Here is a 21,325-nt window from a genome sequence, read left to right on the forward strand (position 1 = left end):
ATTTTGTTTTTGGATTCCCAAACAAAATTACAAGGGATAACGGAACTCATTGTGTTTTCTACTACAGTAACTACAGCTTCATAGCTTTCTGAGTGCAGCCGAGTCCTGACCTAAACATCTTCAATTCATTCCTGGGCCTCTCTCAACCAAGACTGATTAATATGCTGAACTCTGCCCAATTACATTCTGGTTTTGACGTAGACTGTTGATGTGCCCACTTGGGACTAGTTTGAGACCAACAAACTCATTCCTGAGTTGGTGACCTGAGTTGGAGTCAAACCCAGAGCCCCCATAAGTAAAAGGCTTACAAGGTCTTACCACCTTCCTCCAGGTTCTGTAATACACCACAGTGCGGGAAAAGTCCCAAATGTATTTATTACATAAAATAAATATTAATAGATGACGTGATGAATATCATTCAGGATCGTGCTTCATTTGGGCAACTGGTAATTATGAATAATATTTGTATTTATAGGAAGAAGCAGCAATACAGTATATCATTTAAACAAAAAAACACACACTCAAACACAATGCATTACTATAAAGAAAATACATTAAAATAATCAAAAGTCAGAAGGTGTGTGTATGCGCTGTAAGATCTTTTTATAGTTACCTACTAAATGATGTTTTATTTATGTAACCCAGTGTAATCCAGTACATGCTTTCTGCCACCCAGGCCTTGAATGTGCACATAGTTTGGTTCTATTGTTTGTGCACAATGATTGGGTCAGTTCCTGCTTTCTTAACCAGATGTGGCTCACAGAATTGCTTAAACATCACAGTAGTGAGTGGAGTGATAAGAAAACAGCAGGGCTTTCTGACATGGAGTTAGGGAAACCACAATAAGCATATTATGGCATGTTTCTACTAATGCAAGGAAGGCGTATAAATAAATACAGTCAGTATGTTTACAGGACATGAAGTGTAGAGCTAATATGCGTGAACCTCTTGGCGATCAGAAAGTTAAAATGTAACCTGTGTGGGGCGATTTAAAGGAACTATATGTCTTTTGTCACAGAAGACTATGCATTTGGTGAGATAAGATTAACTTCAATCTAATTTTTTTTAAATACATTTGTGAGATTTAAATCTGCTTTCATTTACATCAAATATTCTTCCTCTCTAGGTATTGTCCGAGGATTTGCCCCCAGTTCTGACAGCAAACTGAAATCCATCTCAACCACAAGAGTCAATCCCGAGCACCACCTATGGTAAGGATTTGCAAACTGCTGAACAATCCCCTTTTATTTAAAGAACCCTCTGCGGTATTTCAAAGAACTGCTACTTTTACCTTTTCTGTATCCCACGTGGTCTGCATTGCAACGCTATATTCTTCTGTATAGACTGCTCAGGATCTTTTCAGCCAGTCAGAGCGCGCATGTTCCGTCTTCTGTATTCAACCAAGAATCAGCAGAGTAGCTCAGCCACTTAACAGTCTTCTCTCTCTTCATCAGTCTTTTCCCCTCTTTTCAGTGAAATTGACAATGGACTAAATAAAGGTTGGTAATGATTAGAAAGCAAATATCACTATTTTAACTTGTATAAGAATAATAAAGCTAAGATATATATATATATATATATATATATATATATATATATATATATATATATAATATATATTATATCTCGAAATATCGATATATATAAATATCTCCGAATATATACAATTATATATATCTATAGAGGACTGCAAGCATCTGTGTAGATTATATCAGCACTCTCTACTCGTAAACAGACCTCTGCTCTCAGCCTTGGTCCACTCCCTTCTGTGCGTGCCGATATTACCCACATATACAGACATTCACTGTCCTCTAACCCTATGACATAATCATGATTTTGTTTTAATATTTTTATTTATCATGGGTCATAAATCACATGTGAGCATTTGTGGGAAGAGCGATAACTTCTCTGATGAGCACCATAGTGGATCCAGATCACACTCTCTCCTTCAACTATGCTGGTCTTCTGTTCCCACAATACACCACTCCTGTCAATCAAATCTCCTGCATTGGTGCAGGGGGGAGCATGAACATTCTTTAGAAGAAAAACGATCTTACCCCTGACGAACTTTCCTGACTAGGTCGGGGGAAAAAAACGAATTCCTCAGTTTATTTACCTATGATCTGTGAATAAAAGTATAAAAACAATTGGGATTATGTTGAAAAATATGGCTGCAATCTGGACAGCACATGATACAGCTAAGGTAATATGTGTTTCTTGTAAACACTGCAAGTGCTTCTGTAACTCTAAGGTTCTTTAAGACAGAGTAATTACTACCAGTGGCAATATTTAGAACCACTTCTCTTTAGAGGACAGTAGATCCTATTGTGACGATCATTATTACAGTATTATTCATCAAAACTTGAAAATAAATGTTGATATCGTTAATTTAATCACAATCAATAATTGTTGTGGATTTCAATTATGGTCTGAACTGTACTCAGAATTCATTGTACTGGGCAATAAAAAATGGCTTGACCTTGATTAGGGTCCCTTTGTGTTACATCTGGCAGCTCCACAACAACTATTGTATTCAGAGTTCAAAATTCACTGTCTGAAGTGCTGTGTGTTTAATTGCATGGCTACTTTGATATGGAAAGTAAGTCCAAGTCCACTGCCTTTATGAAAAACCCAGTTGTTTTTCTCCCTGTCTATGAACCTTTGTTTAAAACACAGCTGGATTTTACCAATCATTTATCTGGTCTCCCAGATTGATTTTAATCGTCTTTCATTCACTCACTTTGGCTTAGGAATGTTTTTCTTTTAAAGATGCAGTGTCCGACAGTCTTGTTCAGTGTTATGCAAAATGTTGATTCCTGGGTAACCAGATGGTTTTAAAATCACACTAGCCTTGCACCCCTTACTGGGCTTCTGAACTACCCTCATTTTAATGTATTTAAGCAGTAACTAATTGGAGACAACAGTCTCCTTTGAATTAACATTAAAGAACAATTTGGTATGGATTTGAATTAACAGCGATATCTTAGAGAAACTCGATGAGTGTAAAATATTAGTGATCGTGACTAAAATATTCTTGTTGTTAAAATTCCCTTTGCGTTTGTATAGTTTTCTGTTTCAGTCCCCACATGCTGGTACTTTTTTTTAACTCTGTGTAAAGCACACCTGTGACAGCAGTAGAACTCTCAGAATCCTGTCTGGACTCTCAGTACCCTGGGTATAACCACATTTCCCTCGGGTATAACCACATTTCCATCCACTAAAGACACAGTCCAAGTTTTATCAAGTAAAACTCAAGTGTCATTGCTGGTCTGTTTTCATAAAGTGTTCCATGGAATGTAATCTCTGACCTCAAAAGTCACTGGGTTTTAACTAAACAGATTGCTATCTGGCTGGAACTTCTAAAATAGACCTTATGATTTTTAGTACCCAGTTTTCTTTCTACTGCCCTGTTAGTCTGTTTGTTACATGGTGAGCAGTATTGAATCGGTAACCAAGCCATGTTGTCACTTCTACGACATTGGATCCTTAAGAACCATCAAGACAAAGTTCCAAGTTGAATGGCCTCCTCTGGTTCGTAACGTTTCTTAGTGCTTGTGTTCTTATACAAGGTTGCCCATTGGTTTATATTACTGCATATGAGATACAAAACGTGCACAAGCAGAATGCATTGCAACCATTTTGATCTGTTTATTTTATAGGCCTTTATTGTGTGAAAATACTGAATCGGACATCTCGGAAGACAGCCAGCTACATTTCTTCTATCTCCTGGCATTTTTAGTTCAAGGTACAGTACAATGCACAAGGATTGAAGGTAACATTTGGCAATTACACTAACCTTCACAAAGTATGATGCAGTTGAATATATGCAGACTGAATGACTGGTGTGGGATATTTGCTGTCCATTTTACCCAACTCAGGGTAGTGCAATTGTTCCATCTTGCAAAAAATTCATTTAATAGCAATCCGACCAACAAGTGCATTGGTACCCTAAATATTATCCATTTACTACCAATGTAGATCTGGATTGACATGTTGTTCTACAGTGTTGACTGTACCAACTCGAGTGTCATACATACTTGTCTTCGCACAAATTTGGGGTTTAAAATGAGCTAGTCATGAATATATAAAAATGGCATTTTAGCCCTTTATTTAATTATGTATTTATTTACTGTTTTAGATAGCAGTTTGGCCCCAGTAACAGTGCTGGTGACACAAGCCACGCTCTACCTGCTGAATGAAGACCACCAATGGAGAAAAGGCATGTCCAGCCAGACATCCAGTGGGAATACAGAATCCATTAGTGGGACAGTCCATATCCACGAGACACAGCCAATCAGCTGTGTTAGTTCAGTTCATCTCTTCTTGTCCGCCCCCTGCAGGATCGATATCAAGCTTTATGATGAGGTAGGAAAAACATTCAGTAAATGTGTATTTTATGTTTTAAAGCTTTTCATCAAAGCTTGTAACTTTGGGATGCAGAGGTGCAATCCACTTTCGACAGCTATAGCAATGGCCAGGTGCAACTGGAATAACTGTCCCTGCCCCAGAATTGAATATGCTATCCATACCACACATAACCCAAATAACCTTTTTTTTTTATTGGTATTATGCTAGGAAGAAACAACTTAGTTGAAGGTAGGACCGGTTCATTTAGGATGATGGTTGATGGTTTCACAGGTCCTGATAAATCTCAAATTTTAGACTGCCTTACCTAAGGTAACATTAGGTGATAATTGAGGTACTGTTGTAATTCTCCTCCAACAATGGTGAGTTAATGGGGAGCAATAAAAGTGTGTTGTTTTTTTTTTTCTGCGTAGTCACTGGGAAGGTAGGCCACACCCTTAATACAAAGTGGAAATCCATCCTGCACAACTGGTTACATATTGGTTAAATTATAACATGTAAAGACATTGTCAACATGTTTGTATGCATGTATTACTAAGTATCATTTTAGTACTACTGATACAGCCTGATCAATGCCTGCATTCACTATTTGTCATGTGCATAGTGATTGATACTTTTTAAGATATACTCAGCAGCCTTTGTCATCTCATATCAGTCATTAGTCACCTACTAGGTCTTCTTTAAAATGTGCTATTCTTTAAAGGCACATCATGCATTTGGATTTAAAGGGTACATCAGCAGTACATGAAAAAAAAAAAAAAAAAAACTATCCCACCTTGTTGTTCCGAATGTATTTGGTCATTGTATAATAATCTGTGTGCGCTCAAACAGCTGCATGTGCCACACTGCTAATGTCCAAAATTGGTCATTAGCAGTGTGGCACATGCAGCAGTTTCGAGCGTAGCACGATTACAATAAACTCCAATATAGCAGTTTCGAGCGCATATGTTACCAAACTTATATGACCGTAGTTTTATAACACAGTGGGATATTATTGGTGAAATAAAACCCCCAAAAAAAAAAAAAAAACAAAAACAAAAAAAAACTTATATAAATGATGGACATTGACAAAATGTTTTTGGTTTCTTTTTAATCCCTCGATCATTCATCCTTGACCGTGACATGCTTGAGTGACTATGACTGAAGCATATGCACTTAATCACCTAATTAGTGAGACAGTTGATTGGACAATGGATATGGAGTGATTTCAGCTGTTGAATTGGGGGCTTGAATAAAAGCAATAAAGAAAATCACAGAAAAAAAACAGTATGTCAAGAGCCTTCGTGCGATCGGTATGTTGGAGGCTGGACTGGGGCAGCATACTTTGGCTCGCCGTCTTGGGTGGTCAAAGCCATAAATTTCAAACCTGGCAAGACGGTATAACCAGATACATTCTGTCAATGACAGGCCACGAACTGGGTGACCAAGAGTCACAACACCAGCCCAAGATCGACAGATCACTTTGCAGCATCTTCGTGATGTCAGTTGTTAATCAGCACAATAAATAGTCACTGTACCTGCGCTAAAACAGAGGTTGTCATTTCTTCGATCACATCTAGTGAATTTTCTCTAAATATAAGTGATAAGTTTCTTTTGATGCTCAAATATTATTATTATTATTATTATTATTATTATTAGCAGACGCCCTTATCCAGGGCGACTTGCACTTGTTACAAGATAACACATTATTTTTTCATACAATTACCCATTTATACAGTTGAGTTTTTACTGGAGCCATCTAGGTAAGTACCTTGCTCAAGGGTACAGCAGCAGTGTCCCCCCTGGGACTGAACCCACAACTACTCCACACTGCTGCTGATAAGTTGTTTTGATGCTCAGTATACATTCGGAAGAGCAAGGTGGTATAGTTTGTTTTATTTTTCATGTCCTGCTGATGTACCCTTTAAGTCCTATTTAAAATGCTACTTTATTTAAATTATATATGCCAGTTTAAGGGTCATGCAATGTGAAAATAAATACATTTCAAAAGCAAATGGAAAAATGCAACAGGTGTAAATGCAGAAAGCAAGAAGGTCATGCCTTATTACAGCACAGTGGAAAACAGATATATATATCTATATTAAACTAGTAACAATCACAAAAAGGTAAAGTAAAAAATATTAATACAATTTTCAGCTATTACTAGCAGTTACCAGTTTTGCTTAAGTTAATTAGTCATTACTGTATACTATATAAAGTTACTTGATGCTTGTGTAGATGACCCAGAATTTCAGATAACCAGGTTTTAGGTAAAACACTTTGCAGCTGTATTGTTCCCTACGTTGGAAATCTGTAGATAATCCCTTATTTCTGGTAGTCTTCCACTGCTGGCAGTCAGTGACATGCTGTTGTGTTTGTGTTTTTATTTGCAGATTGCCAAGGATGAGAAAACATGGTGCCTGCAGACAGCGAGCCAGGATCTGCTGAAGGATCTTGTGGAATGGGTCAGGACTCAGTGGGAAGCCATGTTTGGAGTCAAACTCAACACCAACCTTCACGAAACAGGTTCCTAAGGGAACTGCTATTTTCTACTTCCCAAGGACATATAGAAGTGACAGAGACACTGGTGTATTTTAGTAGAGGGTTTCCAGTGCTTCATCCAGGAAAAGCTCCACGATGCTGAAGGGCAGGGTGAGATACAATCAGGAGCTTTCTGGTTTGAATGCAGTTTGAATTGTTGCCGATCTTGGCTGAGGACCCACAAGGAATGCTGCCTTTTCATTGGTGCTCCTGTGGGTTAATGGAAAATCATCTGGTCGTAGTTCTCCTCAGTGCATCCTGGCAACAATTTCCCAGGCTGGGTCCTTGCATCCAGAGTTTAGTAGCTTTGTCAAGAAAAGGCCGGCTTGTGATCTTTAGTTCTGCTGATATATAGGTGGTCAGGCGATACTCGAATTGGCGTTTCAAATCCAGTAGAAAAACATGGGTAAATTAATAAAAGATTGATCAATAAATAAATAGAAACCTAGTCTTTTGGCCATTACTGTACAATACTATAGTATTTTTTTTTTCACTTGGGAAGACATTGGTCAACACATTTGTGTGTCTGACCTGAATTTATGATTCAGTGTTTTGAAGTTCCTTTAAAGCGGATGTGATAATATGAGCTATGGGATTTGCTAACAATCATTTCATTCCCCAGCTTCCATTTGGTTTTCTAAAGTAATTCTGAAGCAGTCCTCTGTTAATTCAATACGGTAATGACCAGGCAGCTGTTACACAGTGGTTGAGGTTCATAAATATAAGTCTTTGGGATTGATTTGACTTTGACTTTCCCCCATCTGATTAATGACTATGGTCATGGCAAAAATGCTAAAAATAAAATTAAAAAAATTTGCATGAATGTTACCATTTTTTATAAAATTGGAGAATGTTACCCATTTTAATAAAAGCACCTCAGGGAAAGGTTCCAGTTCACATTTGCTTAATTGGAGTTTTGTAGGCCAGTAATGGTAATATAGTATATTTGTTAAAATATTGTGTCTTAGAGTTTTGTTTTATTATTTTTTGGGGGCCTCGTGGAGTAGCTATACGAACAGAGCAGGGACATTTCCTGAAGTTATTAAAGTAGAGGAATTTCTGTTTTTGAGAAGGTCCACACACAACTGTTTAGGCTGTCTTCAGTTGACTCACCTGGGAATAAAAGACCAAAAGAGGTTACCGCAAGCAGGCTAAAGGTGATAAAAGCTGCATTGCAAGTATTCCTAAATAGAAGCATATGAGTAAAGCTTAGCAAACCATTGAAATGTTTCGGTATGTAACACCAATACAGAGAACATGGCCGCCAAGATGTTTAATTGGAAACTGAAAGGGAAACTAGAGGTCTGTATCAAAAGCAATTTTCTTTTTGTTTTTAAAGAAGAGAAACAACAGTTTCGATTACAAAATGAACAACTTCCAAAAAACCCTGAATTACGTTTCTTAGTTGTTATTTTCTAGTTTTATAATTTTAATTTGGTGTTTTTCTTCTTGAAATTACAACAAAGAAAACAAGAACTGCTACAAGTTATACTTTGGAATAAATATCTTTGATAATAGCCTTTGGCAATATTTAGGAATTGTTCTACTGTGAAACTGTAAATAAATAAATAATGTCTTATATATGTATGTATTTATGTATGGTATTTTACGAAATGGCAATCGTAAAACAGTGTAATTTTTGTATTATTAGTTTGCAGATTGTTTCAATAAAAGCAGACATTTTGTTCATTTGTGTGTTTTGCTTAAACTGCAGTAACGCTACAACTTCCACATGGAAGAATGGTTTAAAGTGTAACATTTTTAAATGCAAACAAGAAATGATGTCATGTTTTTGCAGAGCTGATAATGTTTATTTGTATGTATATTTTATGAATTGTTTGCATGCTGTAAGGTCTAGCGTCCCCATCTAGACTGATGGTTAATGTGCTTGGTGATTTTGTAGGGGTGTGCCAAACCTTGCCTATTCTCTGTGTAATTGCTGCTGTTTGTTTTTTGACAGATTGTCTTCAGTTAAACAGTGCTTTTAAAAATTGGAATAAACTAGTAAACCTTCCCAAAAAAATCACCATTTAAATCATGAACTGTAAACTTGATTAAATGAGTCAATATGGGATTTAGCCAACATATAGCACCAGATAGGTTTTAAAATTTAAATTCATGTTTACCTGTGTTTTTTTTGTTTTAAAAAAACTGCCCATTTGAGGCCTATGAAGTGAATGTAAGTGCATGACAGGTATGACATTATTTACTTGACTACATCCACTTTAGCAGCAGTCCTTAAAGTTTTGTGAATAGGGACACTTACATAGCAGTGATGGGTAATTGTGTCCTGCTTCCAAAATGATCAGATTCTGGACTATATTTCCCCCCCATAGGCAAACCACAGGCAAATTGCCCTCACAAATTTGCCCACATTGAACAACCAGATCCAGAGAAATGTAATTGAGCCATTGCTATATATGAGTCAGCTCAAAGCACACTGAAGAAGAGACAGGAAATAATTTGCAAACACTTGAAGGAAAAGAATGATAGCAATGGCTACAGTCGGACACAGTGCTAGCAGGGACTATAAGAGATTACCATCACCATGTCCACACTCAGTTTCGAACCCGGGTGTCCAGAGGTACGAACTTGACCTCAAAGTTTGACCATAACATTCTGATTGGCCCTTTTGGATGATTTACCTAAAGCTGCTGTATCCAAGACTGGAGCAATTACTGATGTTTCACAAAGAATGGTATTGTGGTTTCAGATTTTCTGCAGCCGTAGAGAGTAGCTATTAGAACACTGGTACTATTGTTTTTATCCCTCTGATGTCAGTGCAAAGCTGAATGCTGTAGCCACAGACAAACCCAGGTTTATGTCTCTGAAGATAAAGGGGTGGGCCCCTTTCCTGTAAAGACATCTCACAGGGGGATGAAAGTCATGCACTGACTAAACAGAACTGGATTCACAATGGTGTCTAAAACATGCTGGGGGTAGGTGTGAAATTCCACAGCCCTCCAAGAAGACTTTGCAAATGCATTGTTAGGAGCCACGTAGCCATCTGCTTCTTGTGTTTTTGGTTTATCTCTGTGTTACATTAACAGTGCTTGCTAGTTGTGCCTCCCAAAGCTACTGAAAGCTCCATCTTGTCCTCTAATAAGAACGTCTACATGGTTTCTTTTAAACAGACACACTAGCAAGTATTTAATGTCTTCTTAAGTTTCAATACCTTTTATAGACCATTGTGTTCAATGGGCAAGACCAGAAAAAGAGATGTTCCCTTTCATGCGTGCAATATTTTATAGCTAAAAAAGTACTTTTGTACATGTAATAAATATATTTTTCATTTTTTTCCATTGCTTTATGTGGGGAAAATGGCATGCATGAAAGTGTGTATACAGCAAAAGTTGGAATGGTATGGTGTTGCATTTACAATACTGACTGATTTATTCTGTACCAACCAGTAAACACGGCATATTGTAGGTCTGTGTCTTTTCAGTACTGACTGTATTGCACCTGTCCCCACAAATGACCAAATAACAAAACACTGCTCTCCCAGCAACTACTGGGGCAGGTATACTCAGGACATGGGATTTAATGAATCTAGCACAGGATATATTTTATAGAAATAGATTGGTCGATTTGCTGCATTCTTATATTTTCCATGTGTATTGAATCCCATGTAGGCCCATTTTTGCTAAATAATTTATTTTTTTCTATTTTGCATCAATTCTTTAATGCGAGAGCCGTCATTAAACAATAGGCCCTTTTAATATGTATCTGATAATGCTAAACATACTTAAGACCGACATTGTGTAAAGATAGTTGTAGATCATAAAGTCTTTGTCATCACAAATATTTTGCAAATGTTGTGTATATTATATATTTTAACAGAAAACTAAATTGAATTAAATCTTTAACCTAATTTGTCTAGTAACAACACTGAAACCTGATTGCTTTCCAGGCTAGGTAACAATACTTAAATATCTATTCGGGTATTGTATGATCCCTTGTTGTAGTGTCAATATGTACTAATGTTTCCTTGGTATATTGTTGTTTAAAACCTTAGTTCTTACTGTAATATTTTAATGTGATATTAAATGTGTAATTGTTTTGTGTGATTTTCAAGCGTGTTTTGCTGCATGCATATTAAATACCACCTTTCTAACAAGAGATTCTTAGTATTGATTCATTCACTCATGTTGAACAAACACAATTTATGAACTTTGAACAGTCTGAAATGTGGTCTATTTTTGGCTTGTTATAACTTGTAAATCCGCTATCGTTTTCAGAGAGCAATATTTAAATTTATATATGAAAATAATTCTAATAGGATGCGGCTGTTATTTTAAGAATATTAACTGTCTACGGTAGCACCCACACGGTGTTCACGTTAAAAGATGTTTGCAACGTAGGGAAAATGATCTAAACAGGAACAAAATTGCAGATGTGGGCCAACATGCGATTGGATACACAGAGAGAAAAAAAAATATATGCAAAGCGCATTCCTGCCAGTATACCCAATGGTAGCTCCATTAAAAGTGAAACAGCTTCCATAGTAACCCCCCCACCCCCACCCTTGTTCTTTAGACTAGGATTGGGGTTTCATTGCCCATTTTACCTCAGACCTTTTATATAACAGTCCCCTTATCTTCCCTTTTATATAATAGTCCCTTATCTTCGGATAAATACAAACATTAAAAAACAACAACAAAAAAAAAACTTGAAGAACTTAATGTCCCACCCAGTAATTCTGCTTTACAAGTGAATGGATAATATGTACTACTACTTGGTAGATGGTGGTAGTCCTATCATATATCCACCAGTTTCATAGTAATGCTTGCTGAATTGAAATCCCATACCGTCTACCATCTGTCCTTGGTTAACCCAGGATTACCCCTAAAAATACGTGTACATTTATCAAATCAATCCCTCAGCAGGCAGGTAGTTGCCTGTACACATTTACAGAATTAATGCAAAATATTATGCGTTGTGTGTACATGCCATTTAGTGATTTTTTCAAACCTCTGCCTGTTTCATGTGTAATGTATCAATTTTCAAGTTATATGTTTTGCCAAACGATCATCTAATTTGATGGACAATGCTTTAATCCTGAAATATTGGCACAGTGCATAAAAACGGAAATGTGAAAATAATTTTTTAACTTTATTATTATTTTGGTCTGGTGAACATATTTGTTTTTAGTCTCAAATTCTTCCACATCTTTAAATGTTGTTTTATTTCCAGGGATTAAAGTTTTCCTTAAAGGTTAACATCTTCCTTGACTGTTGTCTGCATATTTTCCCTCATCACCTACCTTCTATGGAACTTTCAGACATCATGTAGACAGAGTTACAGACCATATGCTGCCCTGCTGTTCAGAAGCCATATGTAATGGAGTCTGTTACCATGGAAACACCTAGTCATTAGGGGATTATTATCATGACTTATTGGAGGTGTCTTTGTGAAAGCTAAAAGCCACTCACTCACTCCCTGCAGGTATATAACTTTGTATTAAGTACAGATCTGTATAATTCTGGTAAACTTTATTCAGTAACATTACACTGTCTTACTCACCAATAGGGAATACTGAAGCGCTGTGCATTTGCCCTTTACTCACACTTTGTAATTTGTCTTAGCTTTCACAATCTTCATCCATGTCTCACTGTGTGGTAAGACTGTATTTCTGATGTTTTTACTGAATCCTGCCCAAGAAAACATGACTTGTCTTCTGAATTGCTGTTATAAGCATTTTTTTTCATTAACAGTTTGCAGATCACTATGTGTTAGACAGTTCATGTTTTCAGCAAGGAGAGAAGACTGCCTCTGGAGTTACAACAGAATAACAAATTGCACGCTTCAAGCCTATATTTCCAAAAATGAATGTACTGCCACGGATCAACTTTTTCAGCGCGATGCTTCCACTCCTGCCCCCTATTGGTTATTGGACTAAATTGCACTCTGTAATCTCTAATTTTTTGTGGAAGGGTAAGCGGACATGTCTCAAACCCCATATTCTGCATCGTGAAAAATCCGCAGGAGGATTATCTTTACCGAATTTAAAACTTTATTTTTGGTCATTTGTATAGCGCCCGGCTGCAGTATGGCTTGAGGCCGAAGCTCCTGTCTCCTGGAGACAGCTAGAAGAAAATCTAGTCTTCCCTCATAGATTACAAGACCTGCTTTATTCTGTTATCTCCCTTAAGTAATGTACATTATGATTTGGTCCTATTATGAAAGACAACTACCCGTTATGAAAGGCAACTACCTTTGCGCATTTCAGCATCTTCAATCACGGTATAATTTGCCTGGTACATACTTTTTTTTAATCTACGCCTTCGGTCTTCTATGCGTGCTTATGGTGTTCCCTGAGGCACAGAACTACTGTCTCACCCTTTACACAATATACTGAACGCAAGGGGTAGGGCAACTAGACTGGTTTCCCTGCTTTATTCTCTTCTACTGACAGCCTCATACAAACCAATAATGATTAATCTGGATTAGAGATTTACCTTCTGTTGATGAGGACATTTCTTGGGATACTGTTTGGAACAATTTGATCTGTGTTTCTAAAAATCCTAATCATCAGTTGATCCATTTTAATTTTATTCATAGAATATACTTAACTCCTTGGAGACTGTTTCTAATGGGACTCACTGATACCCCAGTGTGCGCACTATGTCCCCAGGGAGCAACGGGCACCTTTTTTCATATGGTGTGGGAATGTCTAGATGTGGCCATGTTCTGGGGACAGGTTTGTCAACTCTGTCTAATGTTCCTGTAGAAAATATTCTCTCCTCTCTCCTGATCCTTTTGTTAAATGATAATTCATCACTTATTTTTTCTATGCAACAGAAACATATTTGGCTGGCTGGCACTGCTGCTGTGAAGAGAATGATTGCACTGTGCTGGCAGCCTCCACACTCCCTTCCCTGGTGCCAGTGGTCCCTTGCTTTTCTTGATATTGTGCAGTTGGAGCTTTCTATCACACAGATGCACGGTGCTGGGGAGGGGACTGCGTGACTGGGCAACAGTGACGAACAACATTAAAACATTATTAAACCCATCCACAACTACCACTATCTGAACTAGATCTTCAAGGTCCTCTGGGCTAAGGAGAGAGGGGCTGCCACCCTAGGAATGTTGTGGGGGGAGTGAAGTGGGATTGATATTTTGTAATTTGTAATGGCTCTTTCAACTACCAAAATAATGATAAAGAGAACATTTGATCACAAAAAAAAAGAATACAAAACTTTGGCAATTTGTACTTGTATACATTAAGCGGTCTACCGGTCGAGGCCTAAATTTGACCTTCAAACCACCTGAAACTTGCATGAAAGCTATTATTATTATTATTATGATGATGATGATGATGATGATAATAATTTTTGCTTTTACTTTTATTGTTGTTTTTTTTTTTTTTTTTTTAATATAATAACTGTGTAATCCTACAGAACCATTATTATAAAACTGCATTATTACCAGCATTCTCAAAAGTGATCCTGATATCGTAGTGCACTGTTGCAGATATACTGTACACTGCTGCATAGTCCGAGGAAGCAATTTTGTCTTGTCCAGTGTTAAAGGTTTCTGTGATTAGGGCCACTTTAGTGCATTTGTTGCTTGTCTCTGCATTGGTATTGTTCAGCAGACACATTTTCAAACCAAACTCACCTACAGACATCCTAATGAATTCAGGAATTTTTAGCTATTGTAATGAACACTTTATGTTTTTGTGGTGTTTGTACTTTGAACACACACATACAATGTACACATATTTTACACCACTCCTGTCTAGATATTTAAAATAAATACATAATTCTTGAGAACAAACAAACCATCCAGCTGCTCAGTCACATTGATACAGTGTGGGCAAAGTAAGCTGGTATATGTTTTAACAGTGGCTAAAATGAGAACTTTGCCACAATAAGCAACAACTACTTAGGAATGGTACTAGAGCATAGCTCCAGCTCATTAAGCTGCAGTTGAGACAAAAGCAGAGTAACAGCGTTTCTTCTTACTGTATTAAAGTCTTCTTTTGTGAAAGTAACATAAACTAGGTAATGTTACTTTTCCCTTTAACATTTGTATTTCGACGTTGAATATCTCAGATGTCTAGTCCTCATACTTCTTTTGCAGTTTCTGTACAAAGGTTTGGCAACATCTGCAAACAAGTTCATGACAAAGTCATATCCAAATGTCTTTTTCATGTGATTAGTAGCATGCACATAGAAAATAGCTGACTGGCTTGCTGCTGTCTTAAGTCATTGCTTCCTGTTGCTTTGTTTGATTTTTGTAAGTCTGTTCAAGGAGAGAAATTCACCTGACCAAAGTTTTTAAAATGTTTTCAGTAAAGCAGAACCAGTTTGGTGTACCCCAGAATTATCCTTTTGTTTATTTATTTATTTATTTATTTAGCTTTTTTTTTTTAAGTTACTGATTATTGTACCACCAATTTTCTCCACAATTTATAATGTCCAGTTATGTTCTCTCACTGCAGCAATTCCCCACACAGCTCTGGAGACCTGATGGTTCACTGGGCCTACTCTGATCCCATCACCAAGCCAATTTCCTTTTTTATACCAAGGAATGTGAGAGCGGATGTCAGTGAGCCACCAGCCTTTGGAGGACAAAGGCCTGCCTTGCAGGTGTCCGTCCAAGCTTACAAAGCATCTGCCAGGCAGGGTCCATTGTAGTGTGGAGACCAGCAAAAAAATGTTCCTTGTTTAAGTAACTTTTATTTTATGTCAATAGTGAAAGTAAGCTGAAAAAAATGGTATGTACTTACTTAGCCTGGGTTCCAAAAACCTGTACCTTCCAGTGATTGTCTGTAGATTATATAAATAAATCAATGCCTAGTACCCAAGCTAGGACATTGAAGATGGATATATGGTTGTAGTCAAAAGTTTACATACCCCAATGGAAATGTACAATTTCTAGAAATTTCTCGAAAACAAATAATTATAGGAAAAATCTTTTGTTGCAAAATTTTTGCTTTTGCGGATGAGAAAAAAAAGTTACAAGAAATAGATGTCCACAATTTATTTCAGCATTTTTATTGCAAAAATCCAAAATGGCTAATTCAAAAGAATTCGCCCTGACAAGGAAAATGAAATTAATAGCTTGTTGAGGCACCTTTAGCATTAATAACCTCTTAAACGATTTAGGATATTTGTCAATGTGCTTTTGGCATGATTCGTTAATGATTTTTGACCATTCTTCAATGCAAAATTGTTCCAGTTCATTCAAATTCTGAGGACTTCTCTTGTGCACAGCCACCTTCAACTCATACCAAAGATTTTCAGTTGGATTTAGAGTGGAACTTTGACTAAGCCATTCCAGAACCTTGATTGTATTCTTCTTTAACCAGTCTGAAGTAGATTTTGATGTGTGCTTTGGATTGTTGTTGTGTTGGAAAATCCAGTTGCGCTTTAAACCAAGTTTTGTGGCGGAGGGTTTCAGATGATTGGCCAATATCTTTTTTGGTATGCTATGGAATCCATTTTACCATGTATTTGAACTACATTTCCTGTGGTATTAGAGGAAAAATAGCCCCATAGAAGGATATTACCACCTCCATGCTTGTCAGTAGGTATGGTCTTCTTTTCTTTGTACGCCTCACCAGACTTGCGCCAAACTAAACGACTATGAGCGTGACCAAATAGCATGATTTCTTTTTTTGTTGTTGTTGTGGGGTTTTTTTTTTTGTATTTTTAATTTTTTACCAGAACTCTAATCCATCATTCAAATGCCGTTTTGCAAACTTTAAGCGATTGTCCTGGTGATGTTTTCTTCAGAATGGCTTTTCTCTTGGCCTGCGACCTTTGAGACCTTCACCATGCAATCCTCGACCTATAGTTGAAATGGAAACCCCAGTCCGACTTGCAACCAATTCACTTTGAATATCTTTGGCAGTCAGTCTCAGATTGTTATTAACCTTCCTCACAATTCTTCTACTTGTTCTTGGTGAAAGACCCTTCTTTCTTCCAGACCGAGGGAGTGTTGTGACAGTGCTACGAGTCTTGTACTTCTTGATAATAAAAACAATAGAAATTGGGATATGCAAATGCTCCTTTATTCTTCTCCAGCTTTATTTTCTGCCTAAGGTCTTCAGACATCTCTTTACTTTTTCCCACATTGATTTATTGGTAATGTAGGGCCCTATGAAATCCGTTTTATTATTTTGAATTTTCAGATTTCTTTTTTCCTGATTTCAGATTTTTTGGTTTTAAAAATCAGCAATTTATTAGTAGTTAGTTTTTTATAACTTCAAGTGTCTAATACATTTACAGCAATGATGAAGCTAGAAATGCATGGAAAAATGGTTTTAATCAAAGTTATTTTAGAAAAAAGGGTACAGATTGGTACAAGGCACTTAGTAATATCTTCCTGAGAACTTTGAAAAAATGCCACAACTAGACACCTACATTCTGCAGTAGTCGTTATAGTGCCATCTGCTCAGAATGACTTATAGGTAGTCGTTTTCCCCCAAGGGATAATGGTAGCTAGCAAGTGAAGTGGCACGAGAGGCAGCGCTTTTTTACAGTTAAAAAATATATATATAGTTTGTTTAGACAGATTTTGTGGTAATGTCCTCAGGTGCCTAATTCGTTTTTTTTCTTTGAATTCCATGATTCCGTCTGTGTTCTCCACAATGTGGATTTCATTTGGCCCACTAATGACAGCAATCATCCTATGCCTAACCCTTTTATACTCTCAAAGAATGTTTACCTACAATCTAGCATTTTCTAGACTTTTTAAAATTAGGTTCTACATTATCATATTGAAATTTCTAGCACCTTGTAGACAATACTATCAAGGCAACAAAGGGTAGAATACTTTTGGATTGGCTTTTTTTTTTTTTTTTTTTTGGAGTTTTGCAAAAAAAATTGCTGAAATAAATTATTCTTTTGTAACTTTTGTTTCCTCATCCACAAAAGCAAAACTTTTGCTACAAAAAAAAAAAAATTCCTAAAATTCTTTGTTTTCAAGAAACTTCTAGAAATTATACATTTCCGTTGGGGTATGTAAACTTTTGACTACAACTGTATACATAGTATATAGTAAACCCTGATATTGATGTGATACATCCAACTGGAATTTCTTTGCATCAGATGGAAATTATGTCACATTTAAACTGGCTATTCATATGTAAATATATATCATAAAAAGTATAGTATAGGGTGCTGTGTAAGATACAAACTGATATCCCACACATTCAGAGCATCCAATAAGCCCATATGTGGGCTCTGAATACATTTCTCTTACAATACACGGGTTGGAATGGAAACCTATGGTAAGAGATATTTTTAAAAGTTTGATGAGTGCAATCATGGTATTTTTGTAATAACCATCTACCTGAAGATTAAGAACGATGAGCTGACATCAGTATTACCGGCAATGACAACACAATAGGTGGAAATCATGGTTTCGATATACATGAGAGAAAAGTGATCTGGACCTTAAGAGAAATATGCATGTGCTTGCAACAAAAATATAGACCCACTTGTGTAAAGGATAGCTTGTATCATGCAATAGTTGCTACACTATCTGAACGATTCCACTGTACTCATGCAATTTATACTGGATTACAGCAACATGCGTGGATTAGATTTTTGTGATATTTTTCAGGAAAGGTCTATGCTGAGCAGCAGGAAGTTTGTTAAGGAGCAATTAAAACCCAAACCAACTACGTCCAAGTTTGTTTTAATTAACAATTCTATTATGTTGTTTTTCCCTTCTTGAGCTGAAAACCTCCTGTTTTCAAAGCTTTTCCAGGGGCATGCACTAGTGAGCACATGTCTGCATTTAAATTGAACATTACCACAGTGATATCTCACCACCAATGTGTCCATTTGACACATCACTACTAATTGACAGGCACAATCAATGTTGATACCAACAATGAAATAGGATCTTAAGGAAAAAATACCAAAACTGTTGATCTGTTTTTATACAGGTTCCACAAAGATGATATCTTCACTTTAGTGCACTTCCATTTCCTACGTTATGGCATTGTGACTCTATTCAATTTGTCCTAATGGTGACAGATAACAATACTGTCATTATTTAAACCATTACAATGAATGTTTTTCTGCAGACTTTATTTTGGCAGTATATACTGTAGCGATCTCAGTCAACACAGGCAGGCGCATCACACAGGGCAAGGCAATCCACACACAGATGGAGGACGGGCGTAAACCCGGGACCTCTCGCACTAAAGCATAGCGCCGATACCGCTGTACAAAACAGCCGACTCTTTTGCAAGGAGTGCATATTGGGCTTATGTCTTTCTGTGTGATTATGTAACCTACAAGCCCTTCTCCTGCCTTCTCCTGTGCATGCTAAAATATAATCAAATTTATAATTGCAAAAAAACAATGTATAAGGTTAGTTAATGGGTTACCAAACAGGCTGTAGTTTTTACAACAAAACACATTATCATTTCTGCCTCTGCTGTTGTAAGTAAGAACATAAGAACATGAGAAAGTTTACAAACCATCTTATTTGGTTGTTAGTAGCTTATTGATCCCAGAATCTCATCAAGCAGCTTCTTGAAGGATCCCAGGGTGTCAGCTTCAACAATATTACTGGGGAGTTGGTTCCAGACTCCCACAATTCTCTGAGTAAAAAAGTGCCTCCTATTTTCTGTTCTGAATGCCCCTTTATCTAATCTCCTTTTGTGACCCATGGTCCTTGTTTCTTTTTTCATGTTGAAAAAGTCCCTTGAGTCCACATTGTCAATACCTTTTAGAATTTTGAATGATTGAGTCAGATCGCCGCATAGCCTTCTTTGTTCAAGACCGAATATATTCAATTATTTTAGCCTGTCTGCATATGACATGCCTTTTAAAACAGGAATGATTCTGGTCGCTCTTCTTTGCACTCTTTCTAAAGCAGCAATATCATTTTTATAGCGAGGTGACCAGAACCGAACACAATATTTTGAATGACCTTTGCTGTTGCAACAGAGTTTGCCACTCATCCTATTTTTGTGTTGTCTGCAAATTTAACAAGTTTGCTTACTATACCAGAATCTAAGACATCAATATAGATCAGGTATGACCTAATATTGATCCCTGTGGTACTCCACTGGTTACCTTGCTCCATTTGGCGGTTTCTCCTCTAATAGGTACTTTTTGTTTTCTACATGTTAACCACTCCCTAACAGTTAGATTCTTTTGGATCTCTATTGTGTTCAGTTTGAAAATTATTCTTTTAATGCGGGACTTTGTCAAAAGCTTTCTGCAAATCTAAATAAACCATGTCATATGCTTTGCAATATTGTTGATGTTGCATCCTCAAAATTATCAAGCAGGTTAGTTAGACACAAGCTCCCTTTCCTAAAACCACGCTGGCTGTCTCCCAGGATACTGTTACCATATAGGTAATTTTACATTTTGGGTCTCATTATAGTTTCCATAAGTTTACATATAATAGAAGTCAGGCTTATTGGTCTGTAGTTACCTGGGTCAGTTTTGTCACCCTTGTTGTAGATCAGTATTACGTTTGCAATTTTCCAGTCTGTCGGTACAACCCCTGTGTCAAGAGACTGTTACATGATCTTGGTTAGCGGTTTGTAAGTAACTTCTTTCATTTCTTTGAGTACTAGTGGGAGGATCTCATCCAGCCCAGAGAATTTGTTTGTTTTAAGAGCTCATAGTCCCTTTAACACTTCTGACTCTGTTATGCTAAAGTTAATTAAAACTGGATAGGAACAGGTTGATATGTAGTGTATGTTGTCGGTATCCTCCTTTGAAAAAACTTGTGAAACATAATCATTTAATATATTTGCTATTTTTTTCTCTTCATCTATGTTTTTGCCATTTGTATCTCTTAGACATTTTAAATCCTCCTTGAATGTTCTTCTGCTATTATGATATTGGAAAACCTTTTTGGAATTGGTTTTAGCCCCCTTTTCATTTTTATCTCTCTCTTGGCCTTTCTAACTTCCTTTTTGACTTGCGTTTGCCGTTCCAAGTACTCTTTCTGTGTACTTTGTTCTTGGTCCCTTTTAAATGCTCTGTAAAGTGCCTTTTTCCTCAGAATATATTTTTTAATTGATCTATTAAACCATTTTGGCCATTTTGTTTTACATTTTGATTTGTCTACTTTTGGGATGCAATTGTTTTGTGCCTCTAGTACTACATTTTTCAAAAATAGCCACCGTTTTTCCGTGATGTTTTCTCTATTTTACTCCAGTGTACTTCTGTTTCTCAGTCTCTGTTTCATTCCTTCATAGTTTGCCTTTTTAAAATTGTAAACCTAGCTTTTTTGGGTTTTTAAAAAGCACTTCAAATGAGACCATGTTGTAGTCTGAGTTTGCCAATGGTTTTCTGACCTCTGTTTTAGTTATTCTGTCTTTGTTATTTGAAAAGACTAAATCAAGGCATGCCTCCTTCTTTCCTTGCCTCTTTTTCGCTAAGGCTTGGGGTGACACTGATGCAGCATGGTTAAGAACCGGAGTTACAGACCTGCAACATCTTTCCTCTAA

At 36.8% G+C, this 21,325-nt stretch overlaps 1 protein-coding gene across 3 annotated transcripts in view; it reads left to right on the forward strand.

Annotated features, from left to right (window-relative positions):
• LOC121322067 (serine/threonine kinase 11 interacting protein) overlaps nt 1-10,985 on the forward strand; it is an 80,003-nt gene extending 69,018 nt beyond the window's left edge. For all 3 annotated transcript variants that reach the window (XM_041261556.1, XM_041261557.1, XM_041261558.1), the window contains 4 exons: nt 1,127-1,211; nt 3,660-3,745; nt 4,139-4,365; nt 6,738-10,985. In XM_041261556.1, coding sequence (XP_041117490.1) covers nt 1,127-1,211; nt 3,660-3,745; nt 4,139-4,365; nt 6,738-6,878 — 539 coding nt within the window. In that variant the 3' untranslated portion in view covers nt 6,879-10,985. The remainder of the gene's footprint in view (nt 1-1,126; nt 1,212-3,659; nt 3,746-4,138; nt 4,366-6,737) is intronic.
• The last annotated feature ends 10,340 nt before the right edge of the window (nt 10,986-21,325 follow it).

The sequence above is a fragment of the Polyodon spathula genome, chromosome 10 (genome assembly GCF_017654505.1).
Source record: "Polyodon spathula isolate WHYD16114869_AA chromosome 10, ASM1765450v1, whole genome shotgun sequence".
Taxonomy (NCBI): domain Eukaryota; kingdom Metazoa; phylum Chordata; class Actinopteri; order Acipenseriformes; family Polyodontidae; genus Polyodon; species Polyodon spathula.